This window comes from Larus michahellis, chromosome 8, assembly GCF_964199755.1.
Source record: "Larus michahellis chromosome 8, bLarMic1.1, whole genome shotgun sequence".
Classification (NCBI taxonomy): Eukaryota; Metazoa; Chordata; class Aves; order Charadriiformes; family Laridae; genus Larus; species Larus michahellis.
This window is the reverse complement of record NC_133903.1, coordinates 10,764,400-10,789,796: the sequence shown is the minus strand read 5'-3', so window position 1 is coordinate 10,789,796 and position 25,397 is coordinate 10,764,400. Positions and strand designations below refer to the sequence as shown.

At 42.9% G+C, this 25,397-nt stretch overlaps 1 protein-coding gene across 9 annotated transcripts in view; it reads left to right on the top strand.

The window, feature by feature from the left end:
* Positions 1-24,049, top strand: part of LOC141747066 (multidrug resistance-associated protein 1) — a 60,047-nt gene extending 35,998 nt beyond the window's left edge. For 5 of the 9 annotated variants that reach the window (XM_074596661.1, XM_074596660.1, XM_074596657.1 and 2 more), the window contains 15 exons: positions 273-440; positions 829-1,006; positions 5,736-5,780; positions 7,671-7,755; positions 9,034-9,172; positions 10,111-10,318; positions 11,172-11,482; positions 12,327-12,526; positions 12,942-13,068; positions 14,549-14,650; positions 15,680-15,826; positions 17,065-17,223; positions 18,665-18,831; positions 19,491-19,685; positions 20,985-24,048. In XM_074596661.1, coding sequence (XP_074452762.1) covers positions 273-440; positions 829-1,006; positions 5,736-5,780; positions 7,671-7,755; positions 9,034-9,172; positions 10,111-10,318; positions 11,172-11,482; positions 12,327-12,526; positions 12,942-13,068; positions 14,549-14,650; positions 15,680-15,826; positions 17,065-17,223; positions 18,665-18,831; positions 19,491-19,685; positions 20,985-21,093 — 2,340 coding nt within the window. In that variant the 3' untranslated portion in view covers positions 21,094-24,048. Of the gene's footprint in view, positions 1-272; positions 441-828; positions 1,007-5,735; positions 5,781-7,670; positions 7,756-9,033; positions 9,173-10,110; positions 10,319-11,171; positions 11,483-12,326; positions 12,527-12,941; positions 13,069-14,548; positions 14,651-15,679; positions 15,827-17,064; positions 17,224-18,664; positions 18,832-19,490; positions 19,686-20,984 lie in introns of those variants that run through there. The other 4 variants (XM_074596664.1, XM_074596665.1, XM_074596658.1 and 1 more) reach the window with 3 other exon arrangements.
* Positions 24,050-25,397: the final 1,348 nt, after the last annotated feature.

The following is a 25,397-nucleotide window of genomic DNA, read 5'->3' as shown; positions in this document are numbered from 1 at the left end:
GTCAGTCTGGGTTAATTGGTAGCAAACACTTTTCTTTGTCTAGCCCCTCACTGACAGCAAGAACTTAATAGCTGTGCTTCCTTCCAAGAGGATTTTAACTGTGATTGCTTATGCTGTTGTGCTAGTGGAATTATTCGTGATGGAGATACGTTTCATACAATGTTGAAATTTCTCTAATTCACATAAACCACCTATGACTTGTCTTTCACAAACTGTAGCAAGACATCTCTCTTCAGCTGTAAATAAAGGATCATGTTTTCTTGTTTCCCCAGGGTGTGAATTTGTCTGGAGGACAGAAACAGCGAGTCAGTCTTGCTAGGGCGGTTTACTGTAATGCAGATGTCTATTTATTTGACGATCCTTTATCAGCTGTTGACGCTCATGTTGGGAAGCATATTTTTGAAAAAGTTATTGGACCAAAAGGAATCCTGAAAAATAAAGTATGTCATAATGAGTTACTTGTCTCTAGAGAATGATTTGTTTTTCTTTGCTGAGTTCAAATGATTCCAAGTTTGTCAAGTTGTGTATTCAGGCTTTTGTTTCAAACATCTGAAAAATGAAGGGATCCTTCTGAGATTTTTAGAGGACTTTCATAAAATAGTGAGTTTTTATAATGAAATGTGCTCTGTTTTCTGTAATTCAGAATTCTTTGATGCAAAAATCAAAACAAGGACAGTATTTTTTCTTAATAATGCTGCATGCCTGTCCATAGTTATTACTATGTTATACACAGAATTCAGCCAGCAGAACAGTAGTTCAACCATTGTATTTGAGATGTTGAGATGTTAGAAAAACCTTTTTTTTTTTTTTTTTTCTTTTGCTATTTAGACACGGGTTTTGGTAACCCACGCAATCAACTATCTGCCTCAGATGGATACAATTCTGGTAATGACTGATGGAGAAATCTCTGAGATGGGCTCCTACCAGGAGCTGCTGAAGCAAGATGGGGCTTTTGCCGAGTTTCTTCGTACATATGCTAATGCTGAACAAAGCATGGAAAACAGTGGTAAGCTTACAAATAAATTCTCACGGGATAAGCTGATGTGTGGAATGTTAAGGGAGTCACATTAAAGGAGAAATATTAGTTGCGGAAGGAAAGTTAACAGAAATTATTATTTCTTGTGATATACCTATACCTAGAGGTGCTTCTTTCTTCAGGGCATTGAATGTTGCGAGATTAAACGCACATTCTTTCTTAAAATCTCAGAAAATGTGGAGTAGATCTGTTGTAAAATTCCTCTCACTTAGAGCAAAATTCAGATGCTTGTGAGATAAAGTAAAGGCCAGATGGGTTTTATACAACCTTCCTGTACTTATTAGGATGTGTCTTTTTTATGCAGATAATTCCTTTGGGGAAGGGGAGGAGGAAGCAGCAGCTCATTTTTCTAGCTGGCATCCCTGACTCCTGCTTTTTCTTTACAAAACAGCTGTAGAGCTGCACTGATATAGGAATATACTTCAGATGTAGTGTTGGTTTGTTTTTGGTTTTTTTTTGTTTGTTTGTTTGTTTTTTGTTTTTTTTTTTTTTTTTTTTTTTTACCTGCAGACGGTTGCATTATTGGATTTCCATGAGGGAACTTAGTCTCTTGCCTCCAGCCAGTTTTCTTCAGCAGCTTGCCTGTGGTGATTTCCTGACACTCCTCCATGGGCTCATGTTGAAAAGTATGAGGGGAGCTTGTGCTGTGCTGACGGGTTAAGCTGTTGGCGTGCACTTGAGGCCTGTTGGGTAGCAAATCCCTGCTGCTCAGTGCTGCAGAGCAGGCTCTCCAGATCAAGGAAGGGATTGAACCCACTTTTCCCTCCATCTTCCATTTGTAAGACCCATTGTTCCCACCCATTCCCTAGTGGGAAAGCAGAGGCATTTAGTCCATTCCTCATATGCATGTCACAGGCAAAACAAAAATGGTGCCACACTTATCTACGCTGATGAAGCTGGGAAGCGTTAAAGAGGTGTTGAATGGTGGCCTTTGGAAAGGGGCTGCTGCTGATGTTTGTCTAAAAGTTCCTTGTGTGAGGGCTGTGATGGTCTGCCTTATTCTCTGAAGCTGCCCTCTGCTATCCAGGCTGGCAACACAGACTGCCTTTGGAGGCTGTGAACAAGCAGAGTCTGTTCCCGGGATGCCCAAGGTGGCACTTTCTCCTGGCTCCCTCTCATGCGTCCAGCCATCCCTGATGGGGAGTTGGATTTGGGGGCGATGTGTCAAGCTGAGGCTCAAGGTCAGGATGCTCAGCTGTAGCCTAGCTCTCCTCTGGGAGAGGTCTCTTGATGCATCTCCGTTGGTGCTCTGCACACCGGGATGCGAGTTTGGGTGGACACTATAAACAGCGAGTGTTGTATGGGTGGGGAATCCCACTGTGAAAAGCATCGCGGGAAGAGATTTTATGGAAGCAGAATCCAGCTAACTTCTGTGTAATTCTGTAGGTGCTCCTATAGCTACTGGTCAGACTTGTTGCAATCTTCAGCGTAAGGGAGTTCCGGAGACAAATTTTCTCAGCGCTTCCCTAGGAAGTTAACAAGTTGTCTTGTACAGAGATTTGCCTCCTTTAATATGCTTCTCCCCTCCCTTTTCCAAGTGTATGGTAGCTTTTGGAGTCCTTCATATTAAACCAAGTTATTCTGCTTTTCCCTTTAAATACTGAATCTTCTTCTGGAAAGTGAGACAGTGCTTTATCTTTTGCCATGCTTCTCTGCAGTTGTCTAATAAAAGGCACTTTTAACTTCAGTATGGCCCTGGTGATTCGGAGAGGATTGCTGTATCACAGGGCTGGCCTATTTGCAGCAAATTTGTTTCTCAGTTTTGGTTGAGTGATCCTCTGCCGGTGGTGAAAAGTGAAAAATAGGGGCATTATTTGTCTGGTTCACAGGGATAATATTAACATCTATCAGAGCTGTAGAAGATAACTAAATATTACAAATCACAGGTTCTTGGATAAACACCGTATCTGTGATGGGAGTCAGTCCGAGCTAGCTGGAGGGGATGGGCACACCCACATTAAAAGGGAGGCTCCCTTATGTCTGAAGCTACATGTTGGCAGCCTGAAAGCATGCAAGCTGGAGCGAAGTAGAAAACTGTGGATTGGTGCTTTCTGGCTGGACTACATCCTGCTTCTGCAAGGGTGGGAAAGCCTCTCCTGCCCAGCCTCTGAGGTTTGGCTGTGACTCTGGTCCCCATTTCCCCCCAGCCCTTCTCTCCCATCGGGGTTCCCCAGGGTTACCTGCCGTCTGCGTGCTGTACTGCTGCCTTTCCCATCCTCAGCTTCACCACGTTTCTTCTGTGCCTGGCAAAAACTCACCACTCCACAAAGCTGCCCCAGTGTTAGGCTTTGGGATGGCTCAGAGGAGAGGTGTGAGCCCCCTCTTCTTCTCCAGCATCCTACTTGATGCAAAAGATGGTGACAAGGATGGCAGCAGTAGCTGCTAAGCCACAGGCAGTGAAATGTGCAGCACTGCTGCTTTCAGCCGTGGATACATGAAATGGATGCCTTACTGTACCTACGGTGTATAATCTTCTCTAAAGTAACTGGAACTACATGTAAAATAACACCAGGTTTTATGAAAAGCATCCCAATTATTCTTGCCTTTAGCAGTTGTTCCATTCTCTGGCACTTAGCGTGGCTGATACGCTGATGCTGGTACTCCTGCCTGGGCAGATCGGTCTGGAGTCATACATGTGCCCTTGGCTCCTGTGAGTTTGTTCCTTTTTTGGTGCCATCCGTTGTCCTGCCCTGCCCCTCCAGGCTTGTAGCTGTTGCTGCAATACCTCTTGCTGTAGAGCTAGCAAATAGTTACCTTAAGATTACCTTTCTTTTGACTATTTTCCCGTGTCTCCCATATAAACTAATGCAACAGACGTTTTGTTTTAATATGTGTGTGGGTTGGGGTTTTGCTGTTTTTTCCAAATGGCTTCAGCATAAACTTTGATTTGTCCTTGAACAGCCTGGAGCTATTTTTAGTGTTTGTGGGGAGTAAAAGTGGCTCCACAGAAGTGCAACTGCACGATAAGGTTGAAATATTTTTTAACTGTCTGGTTCATCTTCGGTCTTGACTGCAGTGCCTGAAAGCTAGAGATGTACAGCACAATTAGTAATTCTAACTCTTGTTTACATTGTGTGGGCTGTGCTTCAGATGACTCCCTCCCCAGCGTTTGGCTCTGACTTTGCAATCAAATAAAAAGCTGAAAGACCTTTCAGTGGCTACTCAGTTCATTTTTTTTTTTTATTTTTTTTTAATATGAGAATTCTCAGCACAACAGGCTTACTCAGTTTTGGTTTGGAGGGAGAAGAGGGTAAAAGTACTCTAGAACTGCTAAGGGTCTGGACTGTAGAGTTTAGTTCAACAATCTGCATATCTTGCATATTTTGAGAGGAAGTTTCTTGATCTGCCACTTGTAGCTTTTCAATTTGAATGTCTTTGGGTTTTTTCTTCTTAATTTTTGTGGACTTAATTCCTCAAATTCCAGCTGTTGTCCTGTACAAAGTAGAAGTCTACTCTCTGGAAAAGACAGTATGGTACAGGAGTAAGATTTGCAGGGCCTTGCACAGCCTCTGTATAAATTGCTTCCCAGTTGCAGCAGCGAGAAAACAAAATAAATTTAGATTTATTTTTCAAGTGCTGAATTTGGAAGGAAGATAGTTTCCTTGCTCAATGGCTTTGTATTATACACTAGGTAGTAGTGTGTATTTAATAATAAAAATTAACTCTGCGTTATGGTCTGGAGTTTCATATCTGCAAGGAAAAGCATTGTGCCTTCAAGATCAACACTGTCTCCCAGTAGAGTCCAGTCCACCTGTGTATTGTGCCTGAGTTAAGCTTATAGCAGCGTTGGATAGTTAGGATTGCTTGTATGATGCCTGTAGGGATAGGTGCTTCTCTCCTTTGTGACTCCTTGGAAGGCAAGAGTTAAATATTGAGATGTTTGGCTCTTTTTCCAGATGTTGTTGTGGAGTCTGGACCTGAGTGGTAATTCAGGAAACATCTATCTGTGTTGGGAAATAATTATCTTAAATTAATTTTTCTTCTATCATAATTCAGCTTTTTCCTGTGTCCTGTTTGCAGCCTCTGCCCCGAATGTCAGAAGCAAATACTGATTCAAGATGAGTGCTGTTAGAGTGTCAAGATGCTTGGAAGAGTTAAATATCTTGCTGCTTCTTACTAATCTGTCTATATGTAGGATGATGACTGGGGACTACACAGTAGATGGGACTAAGAAAACCTGTGCTACCACAGCTCTCCTTCTGTCTTTGCAGTTGCATGACTAAAGCAAGGCAGAATAGCACAGCTCTGGGAGGAGAGATGTGGACGAAAGTTGCTACTCTAAAAATATGATGCTTTGCATCTTTTATGTTAAGGTCAGGGATTCTCTTAAGATTCTTGAATGAAGTCTCTTTCCCACCACTGGGGAAAATGCATATGGTAGTTCCCTGTACATAGTGAGGCTACTTTAGATCTAGTCACTTTTTTGTGATTCTCTCTTCGTTAGTGCATGTCTTGAAAGAAGGGAAGTTTCTGTCACGCATAGCCATCTGACTTGGATTTTTTCTTTTTCCTCAAGTTTGTCTTTTGTGACTGCGTATGAGGCTTGGGATTAAAAAGAGGTCCATTTCAGCAAATTTGATCCTGCCTTGGACATTTATGGTTTTGTGGTTTAGGTTGTGCTACTTAGATGCATTTGTGTTTGTAAAGATTGAAAATGGTTGAGTGTGCTCTGGAAAAAGTTAATTATATATACTTTTAGACTCGGATCCTTCGTTAGAAGGAACGATTCAACCTCTGGAAACAGGTAACTGATTTTGTACCATGTGGCTTTGTATTAGTGCTTGTATGGGAGTAGTATGAGTAGCTGCGGTTCCTTGAGTCATTTTTGGAATAATTTTGTCTGCATAATAGAAGGTATCTGCTTGACTTGCATGTTACTTGTTTGTGTGATGCTACAACAGTTGGTGTGTGAACTTGTAGATAACTCATCCGCAGCAATTCTTTATCTTGAACACTTCCATGAGGAAGCTTTAAATAAACTTTGAAGATGCTCCCTGGATTTAGGAGTGTAGTGAGAGTGCCGAGAGCGGCATTGTCCAGGGTTGAGCCCCTAAGGTCCTTTTTGTTCCCATATGTGTATTCAGTACTTGCAAGCTGTTCCCACAGAGCCCTCCTTGGTGAGTTTATACCCTAGGTGCACATGCCAAATTTACTGTAGCAATCTTGAGCATTTTTTGTTCTCAAGAGGAAAATGCCGTATGAGCAGGAAATCTTTGTAGCTTACAACACAAAACCAAATTTAAGAGCTGCTAGGGGAGGATGGTTTATTTGTGGTTTTGTTTTGTTCGTGTGGGTTTAGAACTTCAGTGATGCTCTAAAGCGATATGTCGCTGGAATGCTTGCTGGTTTTCATACGGGAGCTTTTCAAAAGACATGCTGTCAAGTGCTTAAAATAACCAGCAGTCCCATATGGGTTTGCTCTCATTCAGATAAATAAAAATAAGAATTAAATCATTGAACTTCTCACTTTTTCACATTTTCTGCTTTTTTTTTCTGCTTCTAGGCCACACTGAACAGTTTAGCTTTGGGGTTTTAGAGTAATGGACCAATGTTCAGTTTGCAGACACAGGAGGAAATAGCTTTGTTTAAACAGTCCACACTTAATGTGTTGATAAGCTGTTTTATGCATATATTTTGCTTTAGCATAAAAACATGAAAACTGCAGACTCTGGATCTACACAAATTTTCCTCCATATCTTTTGAATAGATGCAGGTGGGCTTTTTTGTTTGCGTAAACTATGCATTGCATAAATGCTTTAAAGTGCAGAATTCTTTTTTTTGTTACATATTCTGAATTAACTTTCATACTTGAAAACGGAATTCCATTTAATTGACAGTATTTTAGGAGTCGGTCATTTGTTTAGTATTAGGAAAATGATGACACAACTTGAACGTAGAAATTTTACTCGTGGCCCTGAATTAAGTTGCTCAGAGAAAGCTTAATGTTTCAAGCTGACAGCTTTTGTGAAATGTTTTAGACAGTTGTCTCCTATGTGCTGCATCTGGTTACAAATGGGATGTTGTGAGACAACATGACTTTTTTTTTTTTTTTTGAGAAGTGACATTCATAGAAAGATCTTTTGCTTAAACTAATCTGATTCCTATGGTAGCTTAAAAACACCATGCGTTTGCATGTTGTTTCCTCTTAATTTTGCAGGAAGGGTCAAAGTTAATAGCACATGCCTTCTCCTCTTACAGCTTCACTCCGCCATTTATTAGAGTGTTCTCATTGCATTCTAAAATGAAAATAATTTATAGTTAACTGTGTAGAATATGTGGTTTGAAAAGGAGTCATTGGATTGCTTTGGGTTTTTTTTGTTTTGTTTTGTTTTTCCCCCCCCCAGAGTGAGTCATAGTGTGACTTGGTATTGCATGCTTTAACTTCAAGTATGTCCTCATATTTTATTATATTATTATTGACCTACATTTAGTAGAAAAATAAATGTCCACTGTCTTGGCAACTAAACCTGTTGGGGTGGAACTAAACTTATTTGCTCACCTGTTCAGTTATCCGGTACTTACTTATGTTCCTCCCTTTGTTTGCACATTAGGACTGCACCTGGCATTTAAGATTGAAATGAAACCTTTGTATCTTTTTGCTTACCATTTTCAAATTTACTTCCCCCCTGCCCAGATACAAATAGTCCATCTGGAAAGGAAGGAAAGCCTGTAGAAAATGGAGTCCTTGTGAATGAAGCCCCTGGAAAGTCGATGCATAGGTGTGTAGTCTCTCTTTTTCTTCCTTTCTCCATAATTGTGCCCCCTACCGGCTTCTGTCCTGTTACTCCGTCACAGACAAACAGTAATTTGGTGTTTATGGTATTTGTTAGAGGAAAACGTATAATGCCTGATCCAGCAGCCTGAGAGACGCAAGGCTGCTGCTGCGCCGTGGCTCCAGGTCCAACAGTAGCAAGGCTGATGATGTACTCCCAGCCGGCACACGCGCAGAGAGCGTACATACACACGACGTGTACGTGGCTGGCCACACGGGTCACACGTGCTTGGAGCACCCACACAAACACAGCACCAAATGGCCTCATCCTGTTCCCGTCTATCGACTGAGCAGGATGGAGACTCACTAGTGAGAATATAATATGTGTGTATGTACAAGGCGGATCCCTCCAGTAGTTGGGCTCAGACTCTCCAATAGCTGCCCCTGGATCCCAGCCTCCCCAGTTGCTAGCACCTGGGCATACGAACCTCTGAGGCTGCAGCCCGGCTCCAGTCGCAGGTACAGACTGTTGCACATGCATGTCTGCACACACAGAGCTCTTGTGCTACTCCTCTTTCCATCTGAAGAAATAATCGTGTTGTAGGAAGATATCATGGGTTTGGCTCACCTAAAAGGGAGAGTATTGTACTGGCTAGTCCGGCTTTCCTACACTTTCCTAAGGCTTCTCCATTTGACTGCTGCCAGATGGGATGAAGTGCTAAGTGGACCGTTAGTCTGACCTAGTACAGCTGCTGTTAAGCTTGAGAGAGGCTAAAGGCAATCACTTTAATTATACCTTCCCAAAAATCAATCTCATAGTGCCTTATTCTTATGGTGCTCTAGACGTACTGCATTTCTTGAAGCTAACGAGTGCCTGGGAGTACAATTGCTCATTTTGATGCCAGTGCAGGTACCCTTTTTGCAGTTCAGCAGCTGCGCTATATATGATTATAAGGTTTGTAAAGGCTGGTGTTGATGATCACTAAGCATTTTTCTTTCTGGAGTTTGATTGCTCAACCAAGACTTCTTTGACTGACTAGTCTGTTACTTGTGTCTGAAGGTGGATACTTGAGAATTGAACGTGTTAGGGAGGATTAGGAGTGCACTGTGAGGTGAGGAGGGAAGCAGTAGTAAACAGTGGTCTGATGATGACTGGTTAGGGGATTGATTATCACCAGAGTAACGTAAGCCACTGACTTGGAGCCGTGGACTATTGAAGGCTATTTATGAAGTAAACACCTGGCCTGCATCATGCTAAGACTGAAAAATAAACGTCTTCAAACAGGCAACTCAGTAATGCTTCAACATACAGCAGAGACACTGGGAAGTCACAGCACCAGAGCAGCACAGCAGAGCTGCAGAAGCCACTTGCTGAAAAGAATTCCTGGAAACTAACGGAGGCTGACACAGCGAAGACCGGAAGGGTAAGGTCTCCCATTCCCACTTCTGTACTCTCTTTCAGTTTCAGAAAAATCCACAGGGTTCAGAAGAAAATAGCTTCCAAAGACCATGTAACTGGGGTGAGAAAGGTCTGAGTGGATTCTTGGACTTGCTGCTGCTTGTGTAGTAATTGATGGAAGTGTTGCTGTGCCCTCTGCTCCCAAAGCTGAGCTCCAGGTTTGCGTGCAGAAAGAGTGCTGACGCCAAAACTTTTGTTAAAGATGATGGGCTTGACAACATCAAAGTTTCAAAGGAGAAATGAAAACCTTGCAGCTATTTCTTGGATAGAGGTTGTGACAAATTAAGTGACCTAATGAAATCTGCCCTACAGTGTAAGGAGCTGGAATTGATTCAGATGAATTTAAGCCAAGTTTCCACTGTAGACACAAGTATCTAATCCCAGGATACCCAGGGCTTTCTGAGAAACCTGAGAGTGAAGTTCCTGGGAAAATGGCAATTACACCTCCTAGCAGTGTTGCACGTATCCTCTGGTTAAAGATAGATCATAGGCTACAAGCCATGTGGAGCAAGGATTTAATTAAAGGCTATGTAATCTTGTGGTAAAAAGAGGCAAAAACTGGAACTCCTCAGTGAAGTTTTTGGCTTTGCCACTGATGTTATTTCAGACTGTGTTACTTCAGACAGATCTCTCCCTACCCTTCCATTCGAAGATGAGGGAAAGATGGTGTGTGCCTGCCCTGGAAGGATGTTGGGTTTGGCATGTCTCCACAGAACGCTTTGCAGCTTGTGTTCCCAAGGAGTGGCTCACTAGAGTGTAACTGTTGTGGTTTTATGGCCTGATGCAGGGAAAATGACTTTAAATAGGGGTTGAAGAAGCGGGCGTTGCTGGTTTTGAAACTTAATCCGCAAAATGAATACAATGAGTATTTTTTTTTTTTTTTCCCCCCCCTTCTGTCTTCAGGTAAAGGCAACAGTGTACTGGGACTACATGAAAGCAATTGGACTCTTTATCTCTTTCTTAAGCATTTTCCTCTTTATATGTAATCATATAGCCTCCCTGTCTTCCAACTACTGGCTAAGTTTATGGACAGATGATCCTGTTATCAATGGGACACAGCAGTACACAAATGTCAGACTGGGAGTATATGGAGCACTGGGAATTTCTCAAGGTTTGCTTCCTCTTACCTATTTTAAGATTAGCTATTTCAGAATCTTTCTAATGCTTTTGGTGACCTTGTATCCCCAGAACTGCAGCAGCAGTTTGCTACGGATTTGAGTGTGGGTTGTTTTTTTTTCCTTCATAGAAAGATGGAAAACTTGAGTGAATAAAGACAAAAAAAAAAAAAGGGCAAGCAAACCAACCTATAAAGTTATTCAGTAAGTGAATATGGTTTTCTTTTGTTTGTACAAAACAAGAATGAAAGCGGTTTACAGAGGTTGATGACCCAGGAAATGGCTCCTTGGTCTGTAAACAAACTGTGCTGACGTGGTTCACGGGGACAGGTTTTCACAGGAGACCATGGCTACGCTGCATCCCTTGCAGCCATGGCCTGGCTGAGCTGTGTGGGGTGCTCTTTCCTCTGATTGTTTGAGGGTCCATACAAAGCACCATGGGGAGGCCAGCTCAGCGGCTTTTTATGTGTCCTCTTTATGATCAAAGTTTGTTTGTCATGAAACCTAACACCCCAAGTACCCCACTTCAGAAGTGCCATAAAATCCTGTAATAAAAACTAAACGACACCTTAAAATGCAGTGGTCTTTACGCAAGGAAAGTGCTCAAATACTACACAAAATTTTGTAACAGAGAAACAGCTTCTTCCATGAGAGAAATGTGGTGTTTTCACTGATACTATTTTTTTTTTTCTTTTTTTAACTGGAGTAATTGCTGAGTCTACCTGTAGTGAACCCTAGTTTCTCGACTAGGGTGCTAATGCTAGATCGTGCTAATGCTAAGTGATGAAAATGAAGGAAAATGTTTTGTGTGAGAGGTGGAAGCAGTTAAAACCATGTTTTCTTTTCTAGGTATTGCTGTGTTTGGATACTCGATGGTTGTGTCAATAGGGGGAATATTTGCTTCGCGACACCTGCACCTTAACCTGCTGCACAATGTCCTCAGGTCTCCAATGAGTTTCTTTGAACGAACACCCAGTGGAAATCTGGTGAACCGTTTCTCGAAGGAGATAGATACCATTGACTCCACCATTCCACCAATCATCAAGATGTTCATGGGCTCAACATTTAATGTGATTGGGGCTTGTATCATCATTCTGCTGGCCACACCTATAGCTGCTGTCATTATTCCGCCTCTGGGACTTGTCTACTTGTTTGTGCAGGTGAGGGGTGTTACCTGGGGGCCCCCGAGACCAGCAGTCGCTCATCCTCTGTATTTTACAACAGTTCTTACTCTGCACTAGGATGGATTTTAATGTGTTTGATTTGAGTCATGCTTGACTGATTGTGCTTTGCATGGTTTATTGATCAGCTGATGTTAGCGGAGCATTTCCTTCTGTTGTCAAGTGTAGAATGACTTTTGTGCAGAAGGTAATCCTTTAATACCCAAACAGACTTTATAAAAACGCCATTAGATTTTCAGGAAAATTTTGTATAGCTTGTTGCTCAGAACCCAAATATGGAAAGTGTATGGGCTTTTCTAAAACTTGCTTCCAAACAAAAGAGTAGCTTGTAGAGGGGTATGTGTGCATTGCTGATGTGCCTGTTTTTGTTTTGTTGGAGAATTGTTTACCAAGCAAGAGAAATGATGACAGGCTTTCACTCCTGTCTTGTGTAGAAAGGGTGTGCTTGCTTCACTCTTGCTTTATTCTTAGAAATCTCGTAGAGCCAGCACAAATTGGAGAGAAGAAGCTGGATTTTGACTTTGACTCTTGAATTAGTGAGTCTATCAGGCTCCGTTGGTAGACCTTAAAGGCAGTGATATATGTGTCTTTCATACTGTTGAACTAAGCTTGCAGAGAAAAGAAAAAGGAGAAAATGGCTATTGCATGAGATGGTTGGATTGGCAGTTGTTTAAAGACAGCAGAGCATATGTAATGGTCTTCCCATGTGTATGTTGAATCTCTGTAACTAACAGCCCAGGTGTCAGGAAGCGCTCTTATGATTCCATTTGTCTTTTCAGATGCAGTCTGGATGTAACCATAATTCTCATACTTTGATTTGCAGAGATTTTATGTGGCCACATCTCGCCAGCTGAAACGCCTTGAGTCTGTCAGTCGTTCTCCTGTATATTCGCACTTCAATGAGACTCTCCTGGGAGTCAGTGTCATTCGAGCCTTTGAGGAGCAGAAACGTTTCATAAAGCAGAATGACATGAAAGTGGATGAAAATCAGAAAGCTTATTATCCAAGCATTGTTGCAAACAGGTAACAGTGGTGTTGAAATATTGAACGGCAGTTATATAGGAAGGGCATGGCTCTGCTGCCTGTGCTCCTTATCAATCACAGCTCTCGGCATACTTGTCCAGGGTAGGGAATCCTGTGTGGATATATCCGTTTTGCTTAGACTTCTGTGATGGAATTAAGATTACTTCTGAATTTATTTTCTTTCTGCCTTACTTCTGGGTAAATTTTTTTTTTAAAAGTTTGGATTCATTCATCCCAGTGTTAACCACAGCTGATTTCTGAACTAAGATGGGAGTTTGTCCAACTGAAAGGTTTACTAATATTGAATATTCATCTTTGCAAAAACAAGATGTGTGACAGAACATTAGTTGGCCAGGTTCCTAATTGTCCGTGGATGAATTACCGGAAAGATGCATTACACGTTTCTTTCTTGCAGGTGGCTTGCTGTCCGTCTGGAGTACGTGGGGAACTGTATTGTCCTCTTTGCAGCATTGTTTGCAGTTATTGCACGCAACAAACTCAGTGCAGGACTGGTTGGCCTCTCAGTGTCCTACTCACTGCAGGTAATTTTACCTTTTTTTTTTTTAAAAAAAAAAAGAAAAACAAACAAAACACAAAAAACCCCAAAACAAAACAAAAAACAAACCCCCAAACTCTGAATTGTAAGACTGCATCAGAAATTCAGAACCTTGCTATGGATTTAGAGGGAAAACTAATATAAGGAACATAGAAAGAGAATAATACCTACAAATAACATCTGGAAAGATGCTGGAAAGTTCCTTCAGTGCCTTGCCTGCGTGAGGGGATGTGGCTAAGATGACTCATACCCTGCATATTAAAGGCATCTGGACTTTTCTCCTATCCAGCACTGGATAGCCAAGATCTTGTCTGTGATTATGTGTTCCATGAACTTGCAGTGCTTTGGTTGTTTTGTGTTGTGGTGGGTTGACCCTGGCTGGATGCCAGGTGTCCACCAAAGCTGCTCTATTGCTTCCCTTATCAGCTGGACAGGGGAGGGAAAAATAATGCTTGTGGGTCGAGATAAGGGCAGGAAGAGATCATTCACCAATTACTGTCACAGGCAAAACAGACTTGACTTGAGGAAATTTAGTGTAATTTATTACCAATCAAATTGGAGTAGGATAATGAGAAATAAAACCAAATCTTAAAAAATGTTCCCCCCACTCCTCTCTTCTTCCCGGGCTTAACTTTACTCCCGAGTTCTCTATCTCCTCCAGCACTGCAGTGGGACAGGGAATGGGGACAGTTCGTCACATGTTGTCTCTGCTTTCCTTCCTCAGTGGAGGACTCCTCACACCTGCTCCAGTGTGGAGTCCCTCCCATAGGAGACAGTTCTCCACAAACTGCTCCAGCGTGGGCCCTTTCCATAAGGTGCAGTCCTTCAGGAGCAGACTGTTCCAGTGTAGGTCCCCCACAGGGCCACAGGTCCTGCCAGGAGTCTGCTCCAGTGTGGGTTTCCCATGGAGTCACAGCCGCCTTCGGGCATCTGCTTGCTCTGGCGTGGGGTCCTTCATGGGCCGCAGGTAGTGCTGTCTGCTCCACTGTGGACCTCCATGGGCCGCAGGGTGACAGCCTGCCTCGCCATGGTCTTCATCGCGGGCTGCAGGGGAATCTCTACTCCAGCGCCTGGAGCACCTCTTCCCCCTCCTCCTTCACTGACCTTGGTGTCTGCAGAGTTGTTGCTCTTACATATTCTAACTCTTCTCTCTGGCTGCAATTGCACGGTTTTGGGTGTTATTTTCCCCTCCTTCTTAACTATGTTATCACAAAGGTACTGCCACCATCACTGATGGGCTCAGCATTGGCCAGCAGCAGGCCTGTCGTGGAGCTGGCTGGCACTGGCTCTGTCAGACAAAGGGGAAGCTTCTGGCAGCTTCTCACAGAAGCTACCCCTGTACCTCTCCCCCCTGCCACCCCCCACCCCTCCCCCAGCAAAACCTTGCCACGCAAACATGTGTGTTTTATTTATTGCAGGTAACATATTTAGTGTAAACTGCTTCTAGACTTCTTTTCTTTTTGCAGATTACAGCATACTTGAACTGGCTGGTTCGCATGTCATCTGAGCTGGAAACCAACATCGTTGCTGTAGAAAGAGTTAAAGAATACGCTGAAATGGAGAAAGAGGTACGTTGAGTTGTCCACCATACCTGTAGAAGTCAGTGCCCTGTTCAGAGGTCTCGCCTACAGCTGAATGGGTTGGAGAGTGCAGTTGGGCACGTCCTGAGCTGAGGGATGGGATAGAGCTTAGTGCTCTTGGTGTCCTCCCTCTAGGGACAGGCTGTATCTCAGCTGGTAGTTCCTGTGGGTGCTTTTGAGGTGTGTCCACTGGTATTTACACCGTGTTATGTAGGAGGTGCGCTGTTCTGCCCTGGGCCTAGCAGTGGAGCTGTACAAATATTTTGGTTTCCTAAGTGCTTAAACATTTTTTTTTCTTTCTCTTTTTGCTCTCAGTGTGGGGAGTAAAGACTATTTACTTTTTTTTTTCTTTTATTCAAATCACCTAACAGATCATTTCCTCTGCAGCTGTGCCCCTTTTGGCTGCAGAGAAGAGTTCCCCATGGCATCTCTTTGCCATGCCTGTCACTGAACCTGACTGGAGTCACTGTTTTTGCAGCCAGACCTTATGAGGACCGTTCCTAGAATTTTTTTCTCAGGTTTTGGTAGCAGACCTGTGTTTATACAGTTAAAAAACTTTTTGTTTGTCATTGGCAGTGAATGCAGTAGGATGCGTTCTCCGCTCTCCCCACCTCTGTGGGAGACTGAGGCAGCAGCTGTTTACTTTACCAGCTTGTTAATCTTTTAGTGCTTATGTCTCAGTTAAACTGCTACTAGTTGCATGTCTGGCTTCCCCAGCAGCTTCCTTACTGTGGTGGGGGTGTACAAGCAGGTGATCTGAATACGTGCTGCCTGTATGATTCTATTTGTAAGAGGAAAATTTCTCCAGCAAGTTGTACTTGTGATAGCAAAGCCCTTGGCTACATATACCATTTCGTCTGCCTTGCGGCAGCTCTTTCCCACTCTTCCCATCACCATCACAGTTCCTTTTGCAAATTACACACCAACAAGGGTTTTTCTTAATTGCTTTCTTCAAGATCTCTGAGACCATCTCTGGTTGAAGGAGGAATTGATCAGATGTTTGTGTGGTTCTTTCAGGCTGAATGGATTATTGAACAAACTGCCCCGGCGAGTACCTGGCCTGAGGAGGGGAAGGTTGAGTTTCGAGGCTATGGTTTACGTTACCGGGAAGACTTGGATTTGGTTCTGAAAAACATAAATATTACCATAAATGGGGGTGAGAAGGTAATGAATCTGAATTTATAGTAGAGTGTTACTGTTTATAAGTCTGCATACATAAGCCAGAGAGGTCTGACCCTGTTCTGTAGCGTATGTTGGGTCCTTAAAAACCAAAAGAACTTCTGTAGAATCAGTCTTACTGTAACTGGCAGATGTAGTGGGCTCTTACCCTTTCCAAGGTGTGTCCTGCATCATGGGATAAAGATACACTATTATGTGGGCTTGTGAAGTATTTTTTGATCTGATTTCATGAGGAAGTGGGGTTTTTGCTGTCTGCTGTCCCCATCCCAGGAAATTTTGCTCATTTGTTTGCTGTAAGCAAAGAGGAGTACAGGCTGCAGAGAAATTAAGTTAATCATAGTCTCAAGAAAATGAGCTGCTAAGTAGAGGGGGGAAGCCCTGATCTAGTGAGGTGGAATTTGCAAGGTGAGACTGCAGGAAAAAAAAGGGACCTCAGAGCAGATTCTCTGGATCTGGCCAAACTGACGGTGACGTGTATGTCTTCCGCTGTTTCCTTGCACACGTGCTTATGTGCGTCCCGCCCCTGTCCTATGTGGATTCTCGGATGTCTAATAATAATGTGATCTTGCAGAGCAGTGTAAAAGGTAGCAGCAAGACAGATGTACTGTCTGGCTTCCTTACTTGGGGTATCCAGCTAGACATTTCCTTTTTTCCTGATTGCACGCTTTCTACCTACAAATCTGGGCAGAATATTACCTCAAGAGTGGTTAGAATGGGCAGATGGCAAGAGATATATTAACCAACCAAAGCAGCAATCTTTTATATTTATTTAAAAAAAAAAATAAAAGAATTGGTGAAGACTTCAGTCTAACTGTGAAGCAAAACATACAGTATGAAACTGAGCGCTTCTGGTGTATTTTTGCTATAAATTCCAACAAGATAAATATCAAGTCAGCAACTAGTAACTGAGAAGCATGAACCAAAAAAAGGATTAGGGAAACCTTGATCTATTCTACCCAATTCCATCTGCCTTTCTAGAAAAACTGAAGACTTCTGTGTTTGGCTTGCAAATTTTGAGACTACTTTTTGTTCTTGTTTTTTTTTCATATCCAGTGATTTTTTTTCTTCCCCTTTGATCAGCCTTAATCTGTTAGGTTGTTTTGGGGGGTTGGTAGCCCAGCAAATGTGACAACCTTCTGAAAAATGTGTCAGTTTCAGGTAGGTTCTTGGAAATGCTTTAACTCTCTCCTGGAGTAAGTTGTTCCTGTATTTCTTCCCAACAGATTGGAATAGTTGGAAGAACGGGAGCCGGAAAATCCTCCCTTACTTTAGGTTTGTTTCGGATTAATGAAGCAGCTGAAGGAGAAATTATTATTGATGGAATTAATATTGCAAAGATAGGGCTCCATGACTTGCGGTTCAAGATCACCATCATCCCTCAGGTAAGTGTGAAATCCTGCCATGACCAGAACTCATTTTTTACCAGTGCTGTTTCTGTAATGTACTGGGGAGAATACATTATGCCTTTTCTGATCTATAGTGATGAAATAGTCATTTCAGCATGCTCTTTGATGGACTTGAAACCAAGCTTTATTCCTAGAGTGGCTTCCATTTGCTTGTGCTGGGTAGCGGGTAGGAGCTCGGCTATGGCTGAGTCATGATGTGGAAGCAAAGCCTTGGCCTTTGGACTCATGGGCTCTGTCAGCATCCCACGCTGATCACTTAAATGCTATGGACAGCTTAGCCTGAGTGGGGAGGTCTTATCCCAGCTGATCGCCTGATCGGGGTCCCTTAGTTAACTGGGACTATTGCCCTTTTGCCAGGAAAGGGGAAGTAAAGTCTGAGTATTTCCACTTGTGGAGAGCTCTCAGGGGAGTTTTTCTAGAGGTTGACTTCCGATTTCATTTTAAGTAGTTCTATTCTTATTAGAAATGAGAAGGAAGTTACTGTGTAGTCTAGTTGTGAGGGATTGGGATTTTGCATTGCTATTTCAGGCTTGATATGCACTCTTTCGGCCTTTGTACAAAGCATTATGCCTTTGGCAGTAACTCGTGAGCCAGGTACGCAGTACTGTTCACTCGCAGAAACCTGTACATAACCATCCCAGTCTAGCCCAGCAACTGTGGGTTCGATAGTCTGAAATGTTTGGAAATAGGGCTTTACAAGCACTGGACTTACCGTCTCAAGTCGTCTTGTTCTTACTGTGTAGCCTTTATTGCTTGCCTGTTCTGATTCAAAGTAAGACCATAAAATGTGGTTATATAAATCACCGTTGCAGCACACTGGCAAAAACAAGTGAGCACGCTGTAAAAGGCTTTCTGCACCATTTTTGGAAATCTGGGGGGGACTTTGCTTTCTCCTTTTGATTACTTTGCATCGGTCTGACACTATTAGGTCAAAAGTATTTCCAAAATAGCATTTCTTCATGTCCAAGAAAAAAATGCATTAATTTCGTTAATATTGCAGCTGAAGACTTTTGAAATATTTACAGATGGTGTAATTCCCTAAGAAGTGGAAACTTGACCTAGTAGTCCCTGCTGACAGAAGGCTGGGCAGGGAGTGCCTGTTCTTTAACTTAGTAGCCCAGTAAAAAGAAAGTTAGCTTTTTTTTTTTTTCCCCTTTTTCCTTCTGGATTCATGAGTTACTAACTCATGGAGAGGTCTGGAGTGCCAGAGTCTGCAAAGGTCAGGCCCCAAGCAGGAATAAGGGTGAGGGAGAATAACTTGCTGTTATTGGAAAAAATGAGGTCTCACTCCTAAATTCAGTAGATTAGCTTGGTTGCAACTGCATCTGGACATGTTCTCCTTTCACTATATAAGAAATATTTTTGGAGCATGTGCCATGTTCTGTGTACATTGTCAGTTACCTCTTTCTATGACTAGGATCCAATATTGTTTTCTGGCTCTCTGCGTATGAATCTTGATCCTTTTGACCAACACTCTGATGAAGACATTTGGAGGTCTTTGGAATTGGCTCACCTGAAAAACTTTGTATCGTCCCTTCCTGATAAACTTAATCATGAGTGTGCTGAAGGTGGAGAGAACCTCAGGTATGTCAAAGAACCATGCTTGTGAAAATTGCCTTAAGAACTAAATGAGAACTGAGAGGGGTGTGTGTGAATCTGGGGAGGGAGTTGGGGAATTCTTAATGCGTGATCAGGCAATCAACCAACTAGATTTTATTCAAGTTTTAAACTCTCAAGTTTGAGAATTCAAAGTAATTTAAGAAATAGTCAGAATGCTGAGAGGTTTGACAGCTTGGGCAGTCTTGGAAATGATTTTAGTACCATCATCATCATCAGCCTGCTATTTATAGTGGATGCACTGAACTTACCATGGCTCTTGCCCAACAGACGCAATTTTTCTAAGGGAGTTGTTAGCTTGCTTTTTGCACCATAACAGGGTTGTATGTTCAGTCTGTAGAAACAATTTAAAGTCCAGTCCTCAACACTGCATTGACTCAGATATGCCGACACCATTTGTAATGTATTCTCTTGTTACATTGCCAAGACTTCATTGTGAAGGGGGTGTAGTTTCAGATGCTGTTAGATCCTCTGCAGTGAAGTAGTAAGACCGACCTTATCTGTTTTGCTGGATTCTTGGCACCTATACTTTAGAGGAGTTCTTACAAGGAATTGCTGGGCTTCCAAATGAATACTGCAAACTTGTTCTGACTTCTTTTCCCCACCCTCCCATCCCCTCTGCGTAGCGTGGGACAGCGCCAGCTGGTGTGCCTGGCACGAGCTCTGCTCAGGAAGTCCAAAATCCTGGTTCTAGATGAAGCCACAGCTGCTGTTGATCTTGAAACAGATAAGCTTATACAGTCAACAATAAAGTCTCAATTTGAAGAATGTACTGTATTAACTATAGCACATCGTCTGAACACAATCATGGACTACACAAGGTAAAGTAATACCACTTTTATCTTGAAGAATGGCATGTGTGACCTGCATTGTGCTCTACTTAAATTAGCGTCTCTATGTTAGCTGAATGTTTACCAGTGTGTTTTTAGCCACCTCTCTGCAGAGCTGCTGGAATCCCTGTTTTGATCGGTGGTGTGTGTGTGTGTTCTGGCTTGTGGTGGCTGTGCTTGGCCTGGGGAGCTACTCTGATCCCTTGATGTCACACTGTTGTTGTGCCATTCCTGCCCAGGCAAACCAGGAAGGGGAGGGAGGCGAGGACAGGAGCCTATTCCTGGGTCTTGCCCTAATTTAGGCACAGCTGGAAGAGGCATCAGAACTTAGGGAGCTCCTACCCTAAACTAGACACAGACAGCATAAGGAATCAAAGGGGCAGGTCCTGCGCTTGTCTGAAGTTTGTGTGACGTTTCTCTTTCCATCACTTCTGGCTATAGTTCATACAGCCTCCCTCATCCTCAGCTGCCTTTCTAAGGTGTGGTTGAGGGCAGAGTTGTTGTCTCATACTTTGAGTTTTAAGCTCTCTTGTCCTTTTTATCACAGAACGGCAGAGAGCAAAGTGACCAGTGATAAGATTTTTTTTGTGTACTTTGGTAGACCTCTCTTTGTACTGTCAGTAGTGAAAGATAGGAGACAGAAGCATTGCCAGTGCCAGGCCCAGCACCAGCAGTACCGTCACCAGATGAACACCCAGTTCGGTCATGGCAGCGGGTAACACCGTGCAGCAGCACCCGCTGAGGGCCTTGCAAGCATCTCTGCGGTGCCCAGCCCATTAGCGGAGGTAGCTGAAGGCAATGTTTTAACTGTGAGCTGACTTTGCTGACTGTGGTGACTTGTTTGTAGACTTCCTAATTCCAGTTGCACGTTTGTTTTGCATAAGCTCTGTCTGTGTGTGTGTGTTTTGTCAGCAGAAGGTGTGTAACAGCAGTTGATGTGATGCAGTATTATGGGAAGGTTATCCCAGATCTTGCAAGGTCTTAGGCTCTCTCACCTTGGCAAGAAGTGCTGTCACCTAGTTTCTGGCTGGCTCAGCACAGTCTAAAGTCTCATGGCTGCCTGCAAATGACTGGGGAATCATATGCTACATAAAAAATAGAGCAGACAGACCATTTGCAATGAGGTCAGGAAGGACAGAGTTGAGAACCCCTGTTCATTCATACAGCCTGGACTGTCTTTGCTTGCATGTAATGGCTACGCTACAGTCAGTGTCTCTGTACATATACATCTGTGTTCATTGGCTTTCTGGATCTTCTTGTGACCTTCTTTTTCCCCCACTTGTTTTACAGAGTTTTAGTCCTGGAGAGAGGAGAAGTTGTGGAGTGTGGTAGCCCAGACCATCTACTTCAGGAAAAAGGCATTTTCTATAGCATGGCCAAAGATTCAGGCTTGGTATAGTGTTTCAACTTGTTTAGTTTGCGTAGGGAAGAGGGAGGTGGTACATTCGGAAAACTGTAACTTCCCCTGAGCTGGTGTGAACTGTGCAGTTCAGTTTCTGACCTAGTGAAGTCAGGCAGAGCATGGCAATGGAAGTAACATTAAAATGCAATATTTTTTTTTTTTTATTCTCATTAGTATTGATTTTAGCCAGCCTTAGGAGAAGCACATACACTGTGCAAAACACTTAAGAGACTTTTAATTTTTGCCTGAAATCTGTCATTATATGCTTGAATGTAAGGCGGAGTGATTCATCAGAGAAGTTCAGAAAAGCTTTTTCGTTTCATCTGCTCTTATGTTCTGAAGCCTCCCCCCTCCTTTTTTTTTTTTTTTTTTGTTTAAAACATTTTTGCAAATGCTAGTTATTTGCTTGTTTGCTGATTCCTTATTTAAAGAGACATCTATTGTGGGATTACTTGGAACATTTTGTGGCATATAGTACTATAGTCCAAAGATTCTTTTTCTTGTGAAATAACATGTGTGCCAGACTTTCTCATTATGGCATTTACTGTACGTGGTTAATGCTTTTATGCATTCTCCTAAAGGTTTCATGTGTTTACAGTGTATAGCAGCAAGTTCACTATAATATGTCAGTAGTGCTGATGTGAAAAAGCACAGTCAACTTTGAAGCAGTATTTAAGCATGTCTAGAATGACAATCACTCCAAAACCAAATCCTTGCAGCAGTTGGTGTGTTGAGTGTGCAATATCTGATCTTACACCCGGGTCACTCAGGAATTCTGACTTGGGTGGCGAATCCTCCTGGCTGCGCCTGTGGGGAGCAGGCTGGGAAGTGAGGATTTGCCTGAGCGGAGGTTGCAGGCTCGGCGCGACGTTGATTGTAATACCCTTGGTTTTGGCACTTTTGTGCTTTAATAGAAGCTCTGCCACATCAAGGACCATTAGCCTTATATCGAAGAAACATGCCCTTCATGCTGCTGCTGTTGACTCTTAAATTTTGTGGGAAACTGTTCTGTTACAGTTTAAAAAAAAAAGTTTTACTGTTTTTAAAGTTGTGTGTCAGAGGGGTCTAACAATTCAATTAACAATGGAGTCTGGTTTTCAAGATCTATGTTGAATGTTCAGTTTTCTGTGGGAAGAAAAAAAAGTTACTTTTCTCATGTTCTGATTAGTCTTATTTTAAAGGAGAATGCTGGAAGAAGGCAAACTGTCAGATGGACCCAATACTCAGCACTCTGAGAATGTGGACTTCTGTGAATGATATTGCTGACCTTAATACTAGACAATTGTCGTCTTTAGAGTAAAGCTATTTATTTTTTTTTTGTAAATTATGACTCTCTGAAATTGAATAGACTGAAATTTTCTTTGGTATTTTTTGTAATGACTATACAAATATTTGCAAAGAACTTGCAGTAAAAAAATTGTTTGAAAGATAATCTGATGTGTCATTTCTTGCTTTGTATTTGACAAAGGGTTAGCTTTGGCAGTTCAGGTTTTTGCACTGAAAATAGAAATTATTGGTAGTGCTTAGACTGGCCAGGCTGCTTGGCCTCATGTCTGGGAGATACTGGAGTGAGTAAGAAACCTTGAGTCCAAATAACTGTCTGCTGTGGTAGGGCTGGTTCACATCTCATGGTTTCTCTTGTAATTTGAGTACTGCAGTTTGAGCAGACCAGGTGATGATGATGGATCACTAGAGCAGGATTTGACGGTGCTGTGGACCTTGGTCACACCCATGGTGTCCATGGCCTATGTCTGCCACATTTCCTGGGCAGCTTGGTGTTGGCTTCCTCTGTGGAAATGGAATAGGCAAGGGGTGATTTGGGAGTTTGCGGAGGAGTGGTACGTTTTGGTTTTTCAAATCACCTAACACTTATGCAGCATTGTGATGGACAGAAGGGTGGAAAGATTGGAGCAAGTGGTTAGTGAGGAATGGAGTATAGAGCATAGAAATGAGCTTGTTGGGTAGGGTGCGTGGCTCGTATTGTTTTACTCAGCTGCATTAAAATGGAGACAAATCTATGCAGAGGAGATCCAGAGGAGGAACCGTGAATATCACCGTCAGACCTTACTCACTTGGGCACAGTCATCCTCCAGGAACACTTGGCCCTTCCACCCTCTCCTAGAAGAGGCCCTAGGGATCGCTGGCATTGGACAATCAGAGAGTAAAGCTCCCTGTGCTCTCTCTTTGCCTGTGCAACCAGTTACCATCAACACCTTCCTCAAGGCAGAGCTGCGGAGAACCACCAGTGAAGAAATTCAGGCAGGATTTCAAATACCATTGAAAAGTCTTGTGGGTTTAGTGTCACTCCTTACTGAGATGGGGACTCGCAAATACTCTGCAGGTTTGGGGTTGAATTCAAGGGCAGCTGTATTGCTGGAGTTCTTATTTTCAGTGGAAACTGATTTCAGATTTGAGGAAATGATGCTTTCCATCACACACCGATTAACAAGAGATTTACAAGCCTTAACATATTCATGTGAGTAAGTCCTTTGAAAACAACAGAACTGAACTCAAGACCATTGTTGGAAATGCAGAACTTGTGGAATTATGCCTCCTCAGCATAAAATGTTTGCAGTGGAGTTGTCTGTGCAGGCACAACTTAAACTGGATTTGCTATCTCAAACTAGGTACACTGGAAAGTGTCACTGGATGTTCTCTGTCTTATTCATGGGCTGTTTGTGATCATTTGGGGAACTGTGTGTCCAAAATGTTGTATTTTGCAGGATAACCTTCTAAATAGTGCAGCAAGGGGTCAGAAGACTACTCTTTGTGTGTGTTTCAGTCTTGTTCTTTGTCAATGATGGTGGTTATTAATATGCATCATTGTGTTCTCCCAGTTTTATGTATTTATGCACTTGCTAGCACAAACTGTTCTGCCCCAGCTCTGGAGTAGATGCTCTTTTCTGTTTGCCCTAAATACCTGTCAGTACTTTGTGCTGTTGCTGCATTGATTCATGATCCTGATTCCAAATGTCCGTCCTCATAAAAATGATTAATATCTTGTCTGCATGTAAGTTGAACAAAATTGTATTATGCATGATGAGGATCAGTCTGAACTAACCTTTACTGCACACAGAGCTGGCTGAACAAATGCAGCTTTCTTCCCACAGAACGTATGTGTAAGAGCAGTGTCATGTAGCACTTCGGGCTACCCTGAGGTGGGACCGGTGTAGCTGTGAGATTGAGCTGGGAAAGAGAGGGCCGCGTACTGATCCCTGCGTGGCATGCAGTGTTACTGGGGCCAATTGCAGGAAATGATACAACTTGCTGCAAGGGTAAGGTATTAGAGTCTGGCATTAAAACCAGTAGATTTTCCTTATTTAATCTGGTTTTCATTTTTTCGCATGTGTTTGGACCTAAAGCTTACTTAGTGCTTGGGACACTTTCAGCGCTTCTGGGTAAGTAAAATCTAGCATGTGACCTCCAATACAGGAGAGTCTGGTGCCAGCCAGCAGCGATCAGTGATATTACAGGGCAGGACGCTGGGCCCCCCCTCCAGCTAGTAAGTTCAGGGGTGTGACACTGAATTCAGTAGCTGCGCTCAGAGTCATGTAGCAGACACGTATTTTATTTAAATGCCTTGATGTCACATATTTTCCTGTATGCAGCAAAGCTGTGAAAGCCAGCATCTGGGGCAGGAGGTGGGAACTACTGCAACGAGCAGCTTAGTCTTTGGGAAGGAGGTGAGCTGGGTACCTTCACTCAGCTGCTGCGGAGCAGGGTTTCCCTGAAGTGTATTGCTGTGGCATGGCCTGCGTTTGACCTGTTCTTGTCCTCCAGGTCCCCTCCTGCTGAAGAGAGAATTACCTTCCCACCGGGAGGATCTTCATAGCTGTTGTGCTCCAAAGAGAAAAATAGAGTTGGGAAGCCACTGAGATGTCAATAAACCCTCTTTAGCTCAGTGGATTTTATTTGGAGTGTGAGTGGGTAGCTACTGCTAAGCTGAACACAGCTGCTCTGTGTACGTTGCGCAATAGCTACTAAAAATTAATGCTGCAGAAGTGTAGACAGGGCAAGTCCAGGCTCCTCTTGATCAGCTCTAGACATTCAGATTACTGGAGGTGTTGGACAGCCTTTTTATTTCTTAATATTTAAGATTTCTTCAGAGCAATTTATGAAATAGGCTGGTAGCCTAGTTCTGAGCCTGCTGTAGTTATCTCCTGTGCTAACTGCATAATTCAATCAAATAGTCAAAAAAGTCGATCAAAGAAGTACCTTTGCAAAGACCCTGCAGACCTGTCCTTTTAAACACTGCTTTCTGTTCCTTGAGCCAGATTTTCAGGAGAGGATGGTCTCTCCAA